Source organism: Lepisosteus platostomus, chromosome 12 (genome assembly GCF_059453375.1).
Source record: "Lepisosteus platostomus isolate fLepPlt1 chromosome 12, fLepPlt1.hap1, whole genome shotgun sequence".
In the NCBI taxonomy this organism is placed as follows: Eukaryota; Metazoa; Chordata; class Actinopteri; order Semionotiformes; family Lepisosteidae; genus Lepisosteus; species Lepisosteus platostomus.
Genome location: NC_142622.1, coordinates 15975258 through 15994293, shown reverse-complemented (window position 1 = coordinate 15994293; position 19036 = coordinate 15975258). Strand labels below are relative to the sequence as shown.

At 43.3% G+C, this 19036-nt stretch overlaps 1 protein-coding gene across 3 annotated transcripts; it reads right to left on the bottom strand.

Moving 5' to 3' along the window:
• Nucleotides 1–1474: 1474 nt before the first annotated feature.
• On the bottom strand, nucleotides 1475–18568 carry LOC148651161 (protein lifeguard 1-like). Of its 3 annotated transcripts, XM_088601122.1 has the most exons (8): nucleotides 18388–18568; nucleotides 9992–10100; nucleotides 8511–8896; nucleotides 7787–7899; nucleotides 6727–6927; nucleotides 6219–6347; nucleotides 5314–5457; nucleotides 1475–4159 (listed from the first exon to the last, which is right to left on the bottom strand). In XM_088601122.1, the coding sequence occupies exons 3-8, from the start codon at nucleotides 8872–8874 to the stop codon at nucleotides 4010–4012; spliced, it is 1101 nt and encodes a 366-aa protein (XP_088457248.1). In that variant the 5' UTR covers nucleotides 8875–8896; nucleotides 9992–10100; nucleotides 18388–18568; the 3' UTR covers nucleotides 1475–4009. The 3 variants fall into 3 exon arrangements, with proteins under 3 accessions (XP_088457248.1, XP_088457247.1, XP_088457249.1); XM_088601121.1 differs by lacking the exon at nucleotides 9992–10100 and having other exon boundaries at nucleotides 18388–18566; XM_088601123.1 differs by lacking the exons at nucleotides 9992–10100; nucleotides 18388–18568 and adding an exon at nucleotides 17649–17835.
• Between the last annotated feature and the right edge of the window lie 468 nt (nucleotides 18569–19036).

Genomic DNA, 19036 nt, shown 5'->3' with positions numbered 1-19036 from the left:
TCTGGCTGCTGAATTTTGGACATACTGCAGTTTGTTCAAAGTAGATTTGGATACCCCAGCAAGTAGAACATTACAGTAGTAAATTCGAGAGAACACAAATGTGTTGACCAGCTTTTCAGCTACAGTTAGCGATAACATAGGGCGTAGTCTAGCGATATTTCTGAGGTGAATAAAAGATGTTTTAACATGATGCTGCACATGTGGGTCGAATGTTAAGCCAGAATCTAATATCACCCCAGGGTTTTTCAATTTAGACTGAAGCTTAAGTTCAGAATTTAGACTGAAGCTCAAGAAATGGCTGCACAATTCCTCACTGAGAAAAAGCTAAATACACATGTAAAATAAGACCTTGGAACTCCTCCAACTGGGACTCTAGCACAAAAAGATGAGAGTATCACACCGCTATTTTGGTTCAGGGTTCCATAAAACCAATGTACTGTAGTAAACAATATAGTGATAACGGTGCTGAATCTCTGCATTTTAAGGAAATGGATCCCATTTGTTCCACTTATAATACAATTATAAGTGTATATATTCTACTCTCAAACAATTCTTACAATACATTTGGCAAGCAGAATGAAGCTACATCCAGCTGGTTGCAGGATGTAGCTGTAGCTGCAATAATTTAGCATGTAGGGGTTTCTCCTTTCCAAGATGGTTTTACTTCCAGATGCAAACGCTGGTTGTCAACAGAAATTTAGGACTGTTATTAAGGATAATTCTAATCCATCCTATTGAAAATATTACTTACAGGTCATTTTATTAACACACATCATATTAATATAATTTGGCTTGGCAGCAATGTAGCACAGTATACTTACACCTTAGGATTTGTTTTCTTAATGTTAACAGTTAAATGGTTTAGTGGAGAAATAAACTTTTTTTTTTGTCTTGTGCCCAGGTATTTCACTGGCCTCCCTTCTTTACAAAAGGATAGTACGAGATCGACAGGAACACCTAAGCCAGGCTCGGAACTCGACATTTACAGTAAACGCTCCGATACCCGCAGGTAAGACCCGAGACAAAGATTTAATTGCTTTGCAAATGGGCACCTCTGCCTGTGATTTTTGTCTCGCAAACTCGCTCTTATTTTACACTTGCGCTATTCAAATTTTTATCTTTCCTGTACTTTTATTTTTCTGTTATGCTTAACACTTGAGATTTGGTCACCGATTCCAATACGCACTTTTGGGAGTGTGTTTATCGTCTGAACCACTTGGGTGGAGACTACACGCACAGTAATTTCTAAAGTTCTCGAACGGCACTAATACCAGCATCACAGCAAATACTCTTTTACTACTTGCTGTCTTTTAGCCCTAAAAGCAAGGTTGTAGCAAGATTGTAATGCTTTTTCTGGAAACCAAAAAAGGATGATTCAGCTAAATACTGTACATCGCAAAAAAATACCACCGTTAAGTACAGCACACCTTTATAACAATATCAAACATGAATGAAAAAATAGACAACACTCGTATTAACGTATTATTACTCTTTTAATGAAAAGCAAACAGCTATGTAGTTCAATATCTCTCATTTCAGTAATGAGCCCGTTTTACAGTGCAAACAGAACTACAAAGCCAATATTTATACTTTACACATCAACCTACTGCTTGAAAGGAAAACCTATACATACATTTTAAATAGATGTTCATACAAATAAAAATGTTAAACAAAAACGAAAAACTAGTGAGCTACACAACATTTTTGCTTTTTAAAATCAATCAGGTGTGCACCTAACTGGCTGCAAAAATGCAGCAGGAACACACACAAACGATCGTGCAGATGTAATAAATACATGTTACAAAATGCAAAACACGTACACCTTTTGGATTAAAGTTCAAGATGCTTGCTGGGATCCACACACTAATTTGGGATTCAGTGAAACCTGCTTTGATGTAGGATTAGTGCTTCAAATTGTCTAAAAGTCACACCTGTTGGGATGCAATACTGACAAAGTCGATCACATTAGTTTAGAACCAGTCATGTCTTAAGCATTTCAGCTAGACCACTACTCGCCTCATTTTGCACGCAGGGAGTTTGTAAGGATTCAATTGCTTTTTTCACAGTCTTCATGCAGCAGCAGCTTAGGGGTGTGAACAAAACAGTTACTCTGTAGTTTTCCTTCAGCCCAACCTGTTTTCCTGTTTGTTCTGATATTTTCCAAAGATTACTTTTCTTTTACAATTAGGGTCCGATGTGTCCGATCATTTCTGGTCATCAAGAAGTTAGTTTTTTAAATGGTTAGTAGTAAACTGGTGAAATTCTCACTTGATTTCATTACGATCTAGAATTCAAACACATACGAGCTGCAGAATAACACCCAGCTAGGCTCAGCTGAGACTGATTACCTTTGCTCACTACGATACTGATGGAAAACATTGCCAATTATACAGTTAGAGTGTTATAACACTATAGTGTCAAGCCAGACAAAAAAAAAACACCCCAAAAGATCACTCCAAAAAACCCCAAGTGCTCCTCCTAAAAACAGTTCAATTCTAATCTATATTGGGAATTCTAGGCTTTACACAAAAACTACAAAGAAGCCAAAATAACAAGTCTTTACTTGAGAGCCTGAAAAAATGAGGAGGAATCCAAAAAGGCTATTGCCTGAGAAATAACTTTGTACTGTTACCTTTCCAATAGTTCATGGCGTGTTAACGAGATGCAAAGTAACCTGTAACTTCAAAGATAACATGTTAAGTCTAGGTATTCCTTCATTTTAAAATGTCTCTTTGCAGGTTTCAGGTGCATATTAACATTAAAAATCAAATGCATATTAAACCACCCTCTACATTTATATTTTTAGAAGTTTAAACTCAAAGGAACTGAAGTATATTTACCCTTCATATTTAAATTATAAAGATCTACAACAAACATACCTCATAAAACAGTAATATGATAACTAAAGGAGTAAGAAATGGAAACTGAACATTCAAATCTTGCAAGTCAGGAAATCCATGGGTGACCATGCTATTTTTGAATTACTGTACAATATCAGCTTATTATCCGCTTTAAGTATTAAGAGATTAGTACGGAAGTTATTTTTTCTATAAGAGTATTTTTGTCGAAGATATTGTAGAAGTATGCAGTAACGTCTCATCATACAAGCAGGCAAGGTAGAGTGTGATGAAATAGCTTTCTTCAATCAGATCTGTCTCCAGAAAAGAATTGATCATCTCAGTTGTATTACTATTAACAGATTCGATTCAACAGAATGGCAAGTCAGTCATATGAATAGATTTACATTACAGCTCAGCATTGTCTTGCTTTTTGACCCATGAACTGTGCTTGACTGCTGTACACGGTAACTGTACGTATAAGAAAATGCAGAGGCATCAGTTAGCCAAGAGGAATTTCTTAAGTAGGTTCAGCATTGGTTGCCAATGTTTCACAGCAGTCAGCTCTGCGTTTTTCTTTTTTTTTTCCAGCAATGCAAACAGTCAGAAGCAGAAGGAAAAACTGCTCTAGAGGGTATTCCTCTCCAGAATCTCAGAATGTTATCAATATTATGTCTTTTTACACACTGAGAGACTATTTTTCATTCAAACCAAGACATACTTGAATGTGCTAATAGGGCACATGGCAATGGATTCTCGCACTGCATTTACTGTACGTCTACTGTCTCTGTCCATTCTGAGCCCTGTCACTTGCACCCAGTTTAAGGGACAGGCAAAGAGTATACCACACTTCTTCAGCTACGGCTGACACAGCCTCCTGTTGCAGAAAGGAATGACTTTGGGGGGGAAATGCCTAGTCCAAACAAGCAGCTTTTAATATACAGCTACTGTACATACTTCAAAGATTTTTTTCTGATCCTAAAGAAAAAAAAATCTTAAAACTTCGATTCTGCAGTTTGCAGAGATGTAAAAGTTGCCTGGCTGAAATAATGTGGCAATGAGCATACATAACCAATTCCACATCAAATGTTCAGAGAGAACTTCTACTTCTTCTGTTGCTTTGCAGAAAAAAAAAAAAACACTTTCACATTCCATCCATCTCCTCCACTGAGTTATTCTCGAGCCTTCCCAATGATGGCCAGAATATAGAGGAAAATGTTAATAATATCTGTGTAGAGGTTGAGGGCAGCAAACACATATTCTTCAGGACTCAACGCCATCTGTTTGTTTCCAAGGAGCAACTGGGTGTCAACTGCCAGGAACTGCAAAAAAACAGAACAAAGCAGATGTTGAAGGACAGAATTGGAGGCACAAATGTACAGTATATACCATGTTGTGTAGTAAAATAAAATAATATTAAAGCTATATTTGACTATGGAAGTGTTTCTGAGAATCTCATGAATTCCTGTGTAATGAATCCCTCGGTAAAAAACGCCCTCTCCTGGCTAGTGCATGCATTTTTAAAATAGGGAAATAGGTTCCTGTTTATTTCGTGGCATTAAAGTTTACAGAGAGAGGGAGAGAGATTTGACCACAAGTTGTATTTTGGTAAGTTCTGGAGGAAGCTTATGTGTTCTTTGAGCCCTTGTAGGCATTATACTGTATAAGAGTTTGAATACTAGGTAACAGCCTGGGGATTTTCTGGGTTCTGCAAATAACATAACTGGTTTGTTATACGTTTATGATGCGTTTAGTGTGTGTATTTTTAATAAATATTTGTTTAACCCCATGTGCCTGAATTACTCTTTTCACCAGAGAACCAAGAACCCATAAGCTTCTAATTATACCAATTTCTCAGGTATATATAATATTGGCAAAAATCTTGGATGGTTATGATTATTTTCCTTATCAGTTAATCTGCTCGGCTTATTCCTGATTTTTTCCATTTTTGTAACTCCCCCGTTTGTAGCAATATAAAGAATCTAATTAGTAAAAGGAGTGCTCAAACGTCTTGAGTGTTCCTGTAACCCAGAATGGACAATCTAGAATCAACACAAAGGCACCAACACGAAACACACAAGCTTAGTCAGCCCAAACGGGGCCTGACTACAGCCCTCTGGAGGAGTCATGGCAAGACGGAGCCTGTCCTGCAAGTGGAGGAGAAAGACAGTTCGAACTGACCGGGTGTCCCCAAGTCCCCATCGTGAGCCACGGCGATGTTTAAACGTCTTATCCACCATGATTGTGACCAGAGACTTTTCACGTCAGCTATCCTGATTCCACACGTGACACGGCTGTGTCTAACCGGAGACAACTGGGAGCTCAAGGAAGTTTAAAAGGCAATCTTGCTCATTTCTTGGGACACCAAATGAACCTGACTCAGCTTGAAAGCGATTTCTGAAAAGAGGGCCGCAGGACATTTCCCTCCTGTTAAACTCTGTGCGACGCGAGCTGCACGGAGCGGGACGGGACGTACGCATGTGAAGAGCAGGGCTCCCAGGGAGGCGTAGACGATGTGCAGGATGCGGTGCCGGATGAAGATGCAGATGATGGAGAAGAGAATCAGCACGATGAGGCACACTAACAGCACCCCCCGGCAGGACGTGAAGTCGTACTTCGTCTGCGGTGGAGAAGGAGAGACGTTACGAGCTGTGTGGCTGCCATCCTGTGGCGTTTGCCGGAACTGCGCATCTCCAACCTGTGTGCGAGGCTTCCAGGTTACAGAAGTCTGCTACGCTGGCTGCTGCAGCTGACATCTTTAGAAAGACTGTCACATTTCAGAGCGTACAATTTCTAGAACAGTGCATGAAGTGGTAAATGTCTTCTGAGTGAAGCGCCTGGCGTCTCCTGGCTGTGCTTCTGAATTTGGGACACAGCCATGCACTTTCACTTACGCCCAGGTTTAATAGGGGAAAACAGACAGGCTCACTTTAGTGGACCTAATGAACAAAAGGTAAAGCAACTGACCTGAATGCATACCAGACGAACCTAACCTTCAGCACTTTCTGCAGGCAGGTTTAGCTTCTTGTTTGTGTGAGCAGGTTTGCTTTCGTGTGCCTAAAGAGTGTCAGGAGCTCTAAAGAGTTTCTATGCCCTCCGCCCCAATACAGAACACTGACTGGCCAACACTTGCTACTGACTGTCACTAAAACATTATTTATAATGCAGGCAACGAGAGCTAACACAAAAAACAACAGGCGTAATTAACTGTAAAACTTGGAGAGACCTTCAGGCAGGTCCAGGATAAATCACTCAAGTGTCTGAGGTGTTTTCCTATAGTTGAAACACAAGTAAGAGAAGACACCCCACGAACAGCTCCAGGCAGCCGGGAGCGGAGCAGAGGACTGCAGAGGAGAAAGAGGAGGGTGTGGGGGGACGCACCTGCAGAGAGAAGAGCACGACGGTGAAGCAGACCACAGCCGTGATGCCCACCGCCATGATGACCGAGTCCGTGTCGTGGAAGCTGGCGATCATGCCCACCATGTAGGACAAGCTCAGGGTCAGGAGTGACTGCAAGACAGAGGGGACAACATGGACCGTGAGGGCTTGGGTTCACTCCAATTCCACCAAACCTCAGGGTTGTTCACGAGCCATCAGTCTGATGGATCAGAGCTGCAGACTGGTAGCTGATCCACTACACAACATGAAGCTGCTCTGTGCAAAGCTCTGCAGGTTCTAACACACTTCAAATGAATGCCAAAAACTATTTTATACTACTTTATTAAACTATAAGCAGAAGGGTAATATAATCTCTCTCCCTTGTCCACGTACACACGTGACACTTATAATTACTGGAGCATCAGTGTTTTCCAAACCAAGGACACCGGCAGGTGAAGAACTGCTGGTGTATTGGCAAAAAAACAGAGGGCAGTCGAAAATAATAACTCACCAGGGCCAAGAGGTTCCAGGGATGCTTGCGCCTGAAATCCCCGCAGCAGCTCAGCGAGATAAGCGAGACGAGGAAGGTGGCGTAGGACACATAGTAGATCCAGGGGTGCTGCCGCACGAAGAGCTTGGCGTCGTCCACAAACGTGAAAATCGCCACGAACGCGAACGTCACCGTCAGCTGCACGGTCAACACCATGAACACCTGGAGAACGCAACACGGGGAAAAAACAGACTCAGTTTCAGAGCCACGGGGGCCTGTCGGGCTCCCTCCGGCTCTAGACTGCATGGACGTGGAGCGGAATCCGAGCACATCATAAGAGAGCGGACGTCTGACCCCAAAGAAACTCACAGCCATTACACGACTTTTAAAATATAAGCTGCGTTTTTCTTCCCTTTTCACACAATTAAAAATGTGTCTTATGTGCAGGCCTGGCCATCACATAATCAGCATAATAATCTTTTAATCTTGTAATCATTGCAATCTTGAGGTCTTGTAATCATTTAGAGCACAGATTACCAATATCTCACCATCAGACATGACTTTGCGTATGAAACTCAAGACATTTGCTTTCTACTCTAAATTCATTTTCTAGAGTATAACCAAGTCTTGTACTTTTCTCACTTTGGAATGACGTTGTATGCTAAATAAGATGGCTTTGCAATTACCTTGACTTTTTTTGCAGTTTCTGGGGTACAATATTTCATAATAGGTACACTGTATCAACAGTGAGGGAATGGGAGTGCTGTCTGGACACGGTGTAGATAGCAAACACTTTGAATTTTCCCTCCACCGCATAATGAGAATAAAAACCTCAGAAGGTTTAACACTGGGCACCTCCACGTTTATAACTTACATTCATCTGACATTTAAATGGTTGATAAAATAAAGGCAATGCAGAAGTTTGAAAGTTGTTAGTGCAGTTTAACTACTTAAGTTTCAGAAACATCCTGCAGTATTGGCATTTTATGAACTTCTACAGTAGTCATGTTTTCTTTCGCTTCTGGAAATCCATGTTAAGGAGCTGTGTCCTGAAGGCCGGAGCTCTGTTCTGCTTGCTCACCTTGCGGATGAAGGCCTGTCGAATGGACTTGTCCTCCCAGGTTGAAGTGGTGAACTCCTCATTATCGTAGTAAGGAGGCACGTCCCCATGGTAACCAGGACTGTTGAGCGGGACTGAACACAATCACACGTACATTACAGAACTACAAGTTAGAAAGAGCTCATATCTTAGTAACAAGGAAACTTCTTTTACAAAAAAATCATTACTCATAAGGGCCATAACGTTAAACAGCAACCTTAAATTGATTCTGAGAATTAAACAGGAACTTTGAAGTCTCCGGAGACTTGGCATGAACTCAGATGTTCCATTAGGAATAGTTAATACTATCACTTATACATTGGCATCACCAGCACTAAATCCTTCAATTACAAAGCAAAAACCAAAAACGTAATACATTATGTGGCTCTTGAAAACTGAATCCCCCCCCGTCATTCAATTAATGAAAAACTATCAATCCGTTGTCGTGTTTCTCTTTGAAGAGGATCATTAAGCAAATTCTGAAGCCTGGTCACCTAAGAGGCAGAGGATAAAGAGGGATCCTGCACTACCCCCTCCCCCAAGGCCTGATCCCTCCAAGTGCCTTGGGGCAACCTTGTTGTGAAAGGCGCTATATGAAAATAAACTGAATTGAATTGAATCACATGTAATCCCCACAGCTAAGAAGGGCCAACACTGGTCGACAGCTGGCTTGGGGATAAAGGACAGTCTCCGGCCTGGCACTCACCGGAGGGGTCGTCGGTGTGGGGAGCGGGGCCCTGGGGCTGGAACCCCGGATGCTGGGGGCCCTGCTGGTAGGGGCCCTGTGGGTAGGGCATCTGTGGAAAAGGCACCTGTGGGAAAGGGACCTGCTGGCCAGGATAAGCGGGCTGTCCGAAGCCGGGGGCCCCCTGCTGAAACGCGGGCTGTCCAAAGGCATCCGTGGGGTAGCCGGGGCCTCCGTAAGTGGGGGCTGGTCCACCGTACGAAGGGGGACTCTGCCCATAGCTGGGGGGAGGCACCATGAATCCAGCTGGGTTTGGAGCGCCAAACACAGGGTTATGGAGCGGGTTATTTTCTCCCGGAACATGGTAGCTTTTGTCCTGAGACATCTTTCTGGATGTTCTGAGTTACCTTCAGGGAAAAAGAGAAGAAAATGGTATATTTACTCACAAGCCAGTTACTTAAAAATCACTGACAGTACACAACAGGGCATGTTTCGGATGGGACTTTCGTCTGGCTGAACGTTCCTTGGAACGGATTTTGCCAACAAGCTTTTTATATGCAGGCTGCCAGCCTTTCAACCACCGATCAGCTGTTTGTTGTCTTTTTGTTGACTATCTCCGGGAAGCAAGAGTGAAACTCAGCTGTGTACGCTTCAAGATCAGACGTTCGTTAACTGGCTGCATCCTTACGCCCCAGTGTTTTGGGTAAAAATCACACTTTTCTGGTTCTGCTCTTATCTTAATCAGTCAAATTTGGCTACGAAGGCTAAAGTTTCACTCACAACATAATTCAGTTTACTGCTTGGCAAAATAAGAAAAGCTCATATATCTGAGCTCAAGTTAAAAGAAGCTGATCTATGTCAACTCATCAACCATCCTTGTCTAAACCAGAACTGGCATCTGTGGTTCAGCCAGTAACAAGAACTTCCACTTTTCTTTAAAGCAAATTCCAGAGGAAATGGTACAATAAGCTCATGTCAGAAGATGAGATGTATTTTTTCAGCTACTGGCAAAGGTTGCCTTCACTCTTATGGGCTGATGTCCAGATGTTCCTGGATTGCATGATTTCTGTAGTGTCACCTGGTGTACTATAACACCAACTGGTGAGCAAGAGCTATGATTTGTCATACTACTTTAGTGTGTTTCTGGAAACTGCTGGATCTCAATTAGCTACTAAATGCTACATGGGCTGAATGGCCTCTTCTCATCTGAAAGAACATTCTTACTTTCTTATTTTCCACACTAGGAATGAGAAGTGCTGTACAATGAATAAGAAAAAAGCCAAAGACTTTATATTCATTCTCACCTGGGGACACAGTTACTTGGCAGAAAGGGTTTCTAACAGTATCACTGAATTTAACCGCTAGTTTTTTTATGTACAGGCAGAGACAGGATACAACAACATCCCTGAGGCAGGGAGATGCAAGTACTGGCAACAGAAGCACCCAGTTTCTCTTCCTCTCAGTCCAACAAATAAACGAGGATTATTCAGGTCCACCTGTACCTTTGTTAAGGTGCTGAAGCTAGTGGAGTCCACTCTGAGGGGCTGCCCTGCTGAAACAGCTTTGAATTTGCCTTGGGTTACTGGGTCGCTCTCCCTTGTGAACAGTTCTCTGCAGTACAAGGGTCACAAGTCATGGGTTACCAAAACCTCGATTGGCATCATGCGACCTTACGTCACCCATGGAAAGCACCTGAAAACCCTACAACTTCCTCATCACTTTTCGCTGTTATGATCTGCTCCTTATTTCACACATCTTTAACTCCTTGAGGCTGAGCTCGTACCGCAGAGTGGAAAGGCTGTATTTGTATTTGCTTTTTTTCTGTGCACGACTAAACGACCACCTGAGAACCTCACTTAGAATCTAACTTGAAGAACACAAACGGGTTGCGAGCTGCTTTGAAGCTTATTTCAGAGGGGGACACACAGCAAGGCGGTATGGCCACGCACGTCTGGGGCTCCCTGAAATACTGGGACACTCTCCACCCCCTGTCAAACTCTCCAACAGCACTAACAGTGGATTTGCTCTTCGTTAAAGACTTGATAATTAAATCCAGTATCACTTATTACTACTGCAAACTTACTGAGAGGGAACAGAGATCTGCTCATCAAGAAAGGTTCTCCAACACCATGAAAATGGGGGACATTTCCACCTGACAAGCGAAGCAGCTTAGATTCCACTACCAAAGCATGTCCTCCCTCACTGCTCTGCTCCTCCTGGCTAGCAAATTAAAAATGAACCAAGCCCGCAGTTTTGTTAAGATTTGATCTTTTTTGTGCTTCAAAACAGTTCAAAGAACTCAAAACCTTTACACAAAATACCACAAGTTGAAAAATCAACCAAGTGTGCAGCTGTGCAAATGTACACAATTCTTTATTTGCTCCATATCATCGTGCACATACTGTATATTCAAAGTAGGTTTAAATCTGCCGAGTTCAGCTATTAGCCAGGTGATCAGAGGATTTAAGGGAGTTATGAGTGTTAGGAAAAACAGCACACACAATGCTTAACATTTTGCATCTGTGAATTTTCTGAATGATGCCGTCTTACACTTTCCATTCTCCCTTTTAAGAGCAAAGCTTGAATATTCCTGCTCGCCAGTGAGAACACCTTAGCTGAACACACAGTGGAAATGTTAGCGACTTTTAACACTTGAGAGCGAGTTCCTAAACTAGGTTTATATTTCCCTTTGTCGGCAAAGAAACCCAGCAGGAGAAAACAGTACCCATTCACAGAGGCTCCAGTGTTCTCCTAAGGACTCCTCCCCAGTTTAAAACACATTTGCTTCATGGCAGGAGGTTTTAAAGTGGCTTGATTTCAGATTATTAGAATTGCATTTTCAATCTAATTTTTTTATGAGATTGAATGGACTTAATGGATATAAAATTCAATGGACTGTGTTCCCTTTTTTTTTCTCCCCAGGAATCTATACACTGCAGAGTGAGGGAACTGTTTTAAAAAGTCTCTCTGAGAGTCGGCATGCCCAGAAATAAGCTGGACAGGTCTTTAATATTGATGTGCGAGAAGCAAAGCTCTGGATTTTTTTTTTTTGAGGTTGTTTAACCTACTGAAGTGACATTTTTCATAGCATTGTTCCAAAAGAGACTGAAGATGACCCCAACAACCTTATACTCTTCAACAAGGAGGATAAAGTCTTCATCCAAAGAAATAGTGTATCCACTTTTTTGAAGACAGAGTAACATTCCGTTGAAAATAATGTGCATACATCACTTAGAATTTGCAAGGCATCTTAAACAACTTCTATTTTTGCATGTCACCTCAACTGAAATCTTCAGGTTAGTTCACATTATTTATTTAGTTCCTTCTAGATCTTTAAGGCTGTTGATAGGTCTGCCTCTTAGGTCACAGTTTCCCATAATCCCCTGACTTCCTGTGTGACTACCGTGGTTGAGCCATGAGGCAACTGGCTCCAGACAGAGTATAGATTAATACTACAGACTGTAAACACCAGCTCGCTCCCTCTTTGTGCTTCACAAATAAACTGCATGTTTGTCAAAGACAAAAAAAACAACAACTCCGTGAACACACTACCTTTCGCTTGGATAACAGCATGTCAAGACAAGGTCTTTACCTCACTGTGGTTGTGGCTGATTCCTGCAAGTTCATGTACTACAATACGTAACCAACACTAACTCAGAAATTCCTTCTGAGAATGTCTCAAAGTCCGCAGCACTGAAAACAAATTACATGCTTTTCGTAACCACCTGTACTCATCTGCTGTTGTTCTTAGGAAGCTGCATGTTAGTCTCTCAAATGCTCAATGCTATCACCACATTAACTTAGGTTTACTGAAAAAAAGATAGTCCCCTTGACTAAACTTCAAGCACTTGTGAAAAACACCCAATACTCAATCCAGATATCACCACAGAGCCTTCATTTTGTTACAGTGGAACCTACCCACAAAGCCCTGTGAATTGCCACCATTTCACTCCAACTGTACATTCCCAGGTTTAAGTATTTCTGTACTGATTTACTCCCCACCTCACAGCCTTCATTTGTCAAATCCTGGTCTCCCGTCTGTCCCCCAAGCCTGTCTACACTTTATGGGCGACAGGGCCTTCTCCTGTTACGCCCCAAAGGATATCAGAGAGTCACCTTCCCTAATCACTTTCAAATCCAGACTCAAAACCTTCATTTTTAGAGGGTTTTTTATTGAAATGGTTCCGTGTGCACCTTTGCTCCTACTGTATTCCATACTCTCATTGTGTATATTCAATGCATATATTTTGTGTATTTTTTGTTTTGTTGTTGTGTAAAAAACTCTGAGAAGCCGCTATATAAAAATAAAGTTTATGATTATTAAGTACTTCGACAATGTGGAGTATTTCAATTTCCCCATAAAGACGGCGGTTTTGAGATCTCCGTGTTCTTCTCCTCCCAAATGCACTTTGATTTTTATTCACGACGTTTAACTAGAACTATCCGAAGGCATTCTCTTCCATCAATGACTAGTCCTCCACCATTAAACGTGCTACAGCCAGGCCCAGCCGAGTGGCTCGGCCGGTAAAGGCACCCGCTGAGCTCCGTGAGCCCGGGTTCGAGCCTGGCTCTCGCCGTTAGCTAACCGTGCCTGGCTAGCTAATGCAGGATTGGCTGAGTGCAGCCGAGAAGGGGGTGGGGGTAGCTGGCTGGGACTCCCACCAGCTCCTTCGGCCTCCAGGAGTCAAGGTTAAAACATCATCTAAAACCTTACAGTTACAGGTGACTTCCAGGAGAAAGATTAAAGCCCTTAAGTCCCAGGGACACTCTACACATCCTCCTTCAGAGGTCAGATTAGGACACATGAACACTGCCTTTATGCTTAATGACAGAGTGCTCCTATTTCCAGGGAATGCCGGAACACTTTCCCTTCACTGTCAAAACTCCACACTTGCAAGTTTTTCCTTGACCTGTCTCAGGGGAGATCCAACAATAACAGTCTTCACCAAGGCAGGCAATACTCGTTTCATACAAAGGCATCTGAATAAACAAATCAGATCTGCTGTTGTCCAAGTCATTGGTGTGCCTTTCCCCTCTTTGGCAATTCATAACATGTCACGTAGGTTCATCTGGAAAGTTTCTTCTTTGCTGCAAATTAACCATTTGTTGTGATCCTTTGGGGAAAAAAATGAAATTGGTTCTTCAAGGTAGTTCTCAATGCTGATGGACTCTGATGGTGTGACAGCTGGGATAAAGATCAAAAAGACTTTCCAGAGAGCGCCAACGGAAAAAAAAACCACTCTTGTCTTTGTGGTCTTTCTCCCGATCTCCCCAAACCAATCAGTTGCCACAGAAGTCTGTTTCATTAAAGAAAAATAAATCCGCTTACCAGAGCGGATGAGAGATCGAGCCTGATGTTATTTCTGCTCCCTCTAAAGTAGTCCAGCAGAGGATTAGCTGTGAGGCATTAACTTGCTACAAGGTGAACAATGTTATGCGTGTCAGAGCACAATTAGGTGGCTGAAACTAGATGGATAACATCCTAATAGTTATTGTTAAGGGATCTGGTCTTTAACCCAAAAAGTACTTGCAGTATAAATGACGTTAATGCAAATCTCTGGTAACACTGTCTATTACGTCAGGCCTGCCCTGGAAGAGCCAAGTGTAACTTTATTTACTTTTACCACAAGCAGTAACTGCATTCCGTTTTACTGACAGTAATAAGTTCAAGTTTATTGTCATTACACTCATATACATGGTATATGGTATAACGAAATGCTATTTAGCTAGTCTCGGACAAAACGAAACTTGCTGACGGAATATGCAAACCCTCTTGTATTTTGGGAAGAGGTGTGTGGCTTTTATCCAGGACTTCTGAGCGTATGAAGGTGAGGGAAGGGATATGATTTAGGCTCACAGGGGCCTGTTATTTCTCCACAGCTGCCCTGTGTAAGAGCAGACAGGTGGCAGACGGGAAGAGCTGGGTGCCGTGACATGTAACGTTGGCATTTAAGGCACTCGGAGAGGAGGAACAGCTTCGTTCCCAGAGGAAAAGCCCCCAAACAGCTGTACAGCTGCCAAGAAGAGAACAATCCACCACACTGAGCACATGAAATACTGTAACTGCCGCCACTCTGCTGACCACCAATGGTTTCACGTGTTCTCCAGTACAGCACGCAGAGAGTCCTGAAACACGCATACGCAGGACTGCACTAACGCTCACAGCAATGTCTCCTACCGTTCACTGCTATTCTGAATGAAATAACCACATCTAGAGAAGCCTGGGTGTCACGACATGAGACGACACAATAAGACCTCAACTGCAGGCTGTGGCCTGAAGGCAGGAGACATATATGGTCCCCCTCTAAAGAAATCCCGCCAAATAAGAGTTTTCACTTAACATTAAATATTATTGTAGATACTATCACTTTATCGCTGGGTAGTTGTGTAATTAAGAGCTACCTCTAAAATAAACCTGTTAGAAAACTTATCCAGTTGCCAGAGGTCAGTAAAAGGGAATATATAGCCAAAGCCCTGAACAGCAGTACGTGTTTTCTATTTAGCTAATAGCTGTGGCTATTAAAGAACAATATGATATAGCTCTCGCTCATTTCTCATTACTGCTTTTTGAGAAATGGTTTAATGGCCTGTATCTGTGAGGATGGGGTATAAGACTGTGCACAATTCCAACAGAAGTAAAAAAATCGTAGTTAAAAACAAGTTTCCACTTCTTCAAAGGAATGCATTCATATTTTTAGATAAAAAACAGCACAAATACATTAAAGACATTAAAAGTTTCAAGGTCTTCACCACTGCTGTACTCAGAAAATAAACACAAACAGCCACACCTACAGAGAGTCGTGTGGTTAGAAAAGATGAGCGACACCTCCTAATGTAGCTGTCAGCACAGAAAGAAAATTTTAGATTTCATTTTTTAATTTCATTAATTTATTTTTTATTATTCTGCTTTGAGGCTGATGCTTTTACCCAGAGTGCCTTGGGCTGGTACCAGCTGACTGCTGGGTATTTTACTGGCGCACCCTCGAGCGAAAAACAGCAGCGCCCAACAACACCCCCCATTAAAACCCCCTTAAAACAGGGGAAAGCACTACAGTATTTTCTCTTTACAGTGGATTTGATACAGGGTGGCATCGATATATCAAGTTTTATGCAGGACCCTTTCACACCCTTTAAAGCACGGTGCCTCATTTTCTCTGCAGACAGAACTACACCTGGCGGCAGAGGTGTTCAGATGAGGCCTGTTTCAGTTCTCGGCTGCGTTCCTTCAGACCAGAGAAGACGTGGGAAAGCAACCTGTGGCGGACCTGAATCAGCCTACCCACCGGGATTCTTTTCCCAGGTCACGGAGAGAAGCAGAAATCTTTCCTCTGTCAACTGGAGAGAGTACACTTGAGTGACGGCGGTGTGTCGACTCAAAACACAGGAATGAGGGAATAAAGTGGCAATGACCTTTGTCATCTTCTGTGTGGCGTCTTGTAACCTTATTTTAGTAGCTACGGGTGATGTAGAAACACCTCGTTTTAAAAAAGGAGTGCTCCGATTTAACACCGCGGTCTCTGTAGCACCATTATGGTGGGAATTCAACCAGACACAGTCCTACTCAAATGAAGCTCCAAAGCCATTCTTCCAGGAAATGGTGTTCTCATAATGTTTCCCTGCTGCTGTTCTCTGGGCTTCAATTGTTTCACTTTCACAATGACTTTTTCTGTGCTATCTTTTCCACCTCCCAGCCCTCAAAGACCTCTCACGTTCTATTAGCCTTGTCACATGAAGACAATGTTAGAAATACACCACAGGACGAGTGGAAACTCCATGAAAGTGCACTGAAAACGCAGAAGAGGAGGCCCCTCTCTTTACGGAAAGGGTTGTGGGAGTATGGAACAAGCTGTGTCTTCCACTCTGTATCTGTATCCATGTTTGCCCACTCCTGAAATTAGTTCCTACAGATACCTGGCATGTGGCTCATGTGCTAAAATTTGTGAATGTTGTATTTAAAACAAATTCTGTAGACGGGACCTACTGTAATTCACACATTAAAGTATGGCAATTTATTTGAATACTTTTGAAAAATCACATACAGCAGGGGAACAAACTCTTCCCGAATGCATTGGATTTATCCCACACCTAATCCAGTCACAAATGAACTCCTGAGATACTATTTTCTATACAGTCATTCAAAACACATCAGAGATCCAGCATGAATTGAAATAAAGTTCTTATCGCATTGTACTGAATGTTGATAAGACTTAATTAGCAGATTAGTATTAGCTTTGCAGTTTTTATGACAGTCTGAAGGAATAAGACGGCATACTGTACTGTCCTCAGTGGCTCCTGTCACAGACTGTTGTGTGAAGAGGTGGCTTGTAAATTAATAAGCGACACTGAGATCATTGTAACCGAGGAAGCGTTCAAGCCCCTCTGGCGGATCAGTTTCTGTTTAGCTAAGGGTGACTACCATGTGAGTGCGTTACATCACATGGCAGGGTGTCCCCCTCTTGGGAAGACATTATAATCCCTTCTCGTTTATAATATCCACAGCGGCCCGGAAGGCCACTACTTTGTTCAAAAGAAAACCCCGTCTAACGTGCTTTAGACAGACTGAAACAGAGAACTTAAAATGTTTGAGCCAAGCGCTTGTAAACATTGACTGCAGCCGGTTAACCGCTGGATAAAACTACACACCGGGGGGTTTCTCTCATAGATACACATCAAAACGGTTTGGTTTAGAAACGCAAATCAAAGAAGACTTTAATCGCACGCTAAAGATCGGCTCTGTCGAGAAAACAGCTGTCTTGTCGTAACTCTAAAGTAGAAATTCAGTCAACCACCTCCGCCTCTGGACGGGTCAGGTCGGGCCCACACGCTACACTGCGGTACTGGACTGTGCCGCAGCGGTGCGGGACCGGACCGGACTGCGGTCCAGCACGGTAGAGCATTCAGGGCTGTGAGCCAGCACCTTGGCTGGTCAAGAGAGGAGGAAAAAAACAAAGTCGCGAACACGAAAAGGCAACACAGGCCAAAATCGATTTCTTAATTAAAGCTCTCAGTTGCCGCCTGTCTACTTTCCACCACACTGTCCGCGGACGGTGCGCGACAGGACAGCTGAAAGGGAAAGAGAACCAGGCTTAAGCAACCGATGGATAATTCATAAACGTCGGAATTCTCAGATGTAATATTAAAGGACTGCCTTCAAAGGACCTGAATGAGTTTTCCTTCCCATTCCTAAAAGCGGGATACCCAGGCGCTGAAAGCGGATTGCTTGCCCAGACACGGACGCGATGCTCCCCGGCAGCCCAGCTCCCGGCCTACAGCCATGTTGCTTCGGGCTGCAGCGACGCGCCCGGCGGAGGAGGCTCTGCCTGTCCGGTCTCGGTTCGCTTCAGTTTGCCTCCGGAGACCCACAAGAGGCTGCCTGATTATGCATGGATGTGCCGGACAGGCAAGACGTCACCAACTGAGACGTGAAAACTAACCGTTAATGAATGTGTGTCACAGCTGCCGAATAAAATGGGCAGAGCAGCGACTGTAAGGTGCTTCTCTCCGTTAATCAGCTTTCATTTCGCGCAGTTGCCAGGCATGGCAGATTATACACCGAGAGTCGGCATTCGCCTTCACGCTGTTTTCATGTTTAGGTCCCTTTATGTGTTGCTACCGTATCATTCATAGTTATATCACACCTTGCGCTGCTGGTGTTTTGCAGTGCGGTGCCGCACATTTCCAGGCGCTCGATCGGGGCCTCGGTGCGCTGAAGCTACATCAGTGTCACCTCACCTGGATCATTACTGTACCACGACTCGCTCTCGCTTCCACAGACTGCCATTAATGTCCATCGTTTTTATTAACCCTATTTATATCTCTCTGCGATCATCCTATAAACACACCTTATTACGAGCTTCGCAGCTACACACAAACAAAACAAGGACGTACGTGTTCTTACCTTGTTATTTTCCTTCTGGAATTATCAGCAATGTTTTATAGTCCCAAAACTCACTTCTGCGTCAGTAAGAGTATTCTATTTCGCTTATCATCCGTCCGGACTGTAGCGCTTGATCTCACCCCACAGTCTCGCTCTCGCCCACCTCGGATCTCACCAGCGTGCGATGACGGTGACGTCATCGCACGCTCCCGTCATATGACAGGCTTCCGAGGGGTCCACGCGCTGGCTTGTCTTCATTGAGTAGCTTCTCACATTTCGTAACGCCTGCTGCAGGTGCGCTACGTCACGGTTTTGTAATGCTAGCAAACGATAAATATCAACATCAACATTTGGTAACTGAGCAAACACAAACTGTTAACACGACTTATAGATTTAAGGTGCAAAACAAACAAACGCCACGACGTACAAAATACATACTGTAACGCTTACGGCCGACAGGCACTGTGTAAGAGCCGGCGTACCAGAGCGGGTGACGTCACCGCCCTTCCCTGTGATAGCAGGACCACAGCTACTGGGCTGTGGAGAGATCTCTCTTTAGCTCACGGGGCTAGGTCGCTGCAGAGAGACGCGGAAGTCCCGGGTTCGAGCCTCCAGTCGGGATGGGGCCGACCAGATGCGGCAAGGGCGCCCGCCTGAGCCCCCGTGGCGT

Excerpts from the sequence above, each read along its gene's own strand:
- LOC148651161 (XM_088601122.1), bottom strand. The coding sequence starts at position 8,874 with ATGTCTCAGGACAAAAGCTACCATGTTCCGGGAGAAAATAACCCGCTC. Across the intron at positions 6,348-6,726 it reads CCTGGAACCTCTTGGCCCTG|TCACTCCTGACCCTGAGCTT; the intron begins GTGAGTTATTAT and ends TCTGTCTTGCAG. Across the intron at positions 5,458-6,218 it reads TCGTGCTCTTCTCTCTGCAG|ACGAAGTACGACTTCACGTC; the intron begins GTGCGTCCCCCC and ends TCTCCACCGCAG.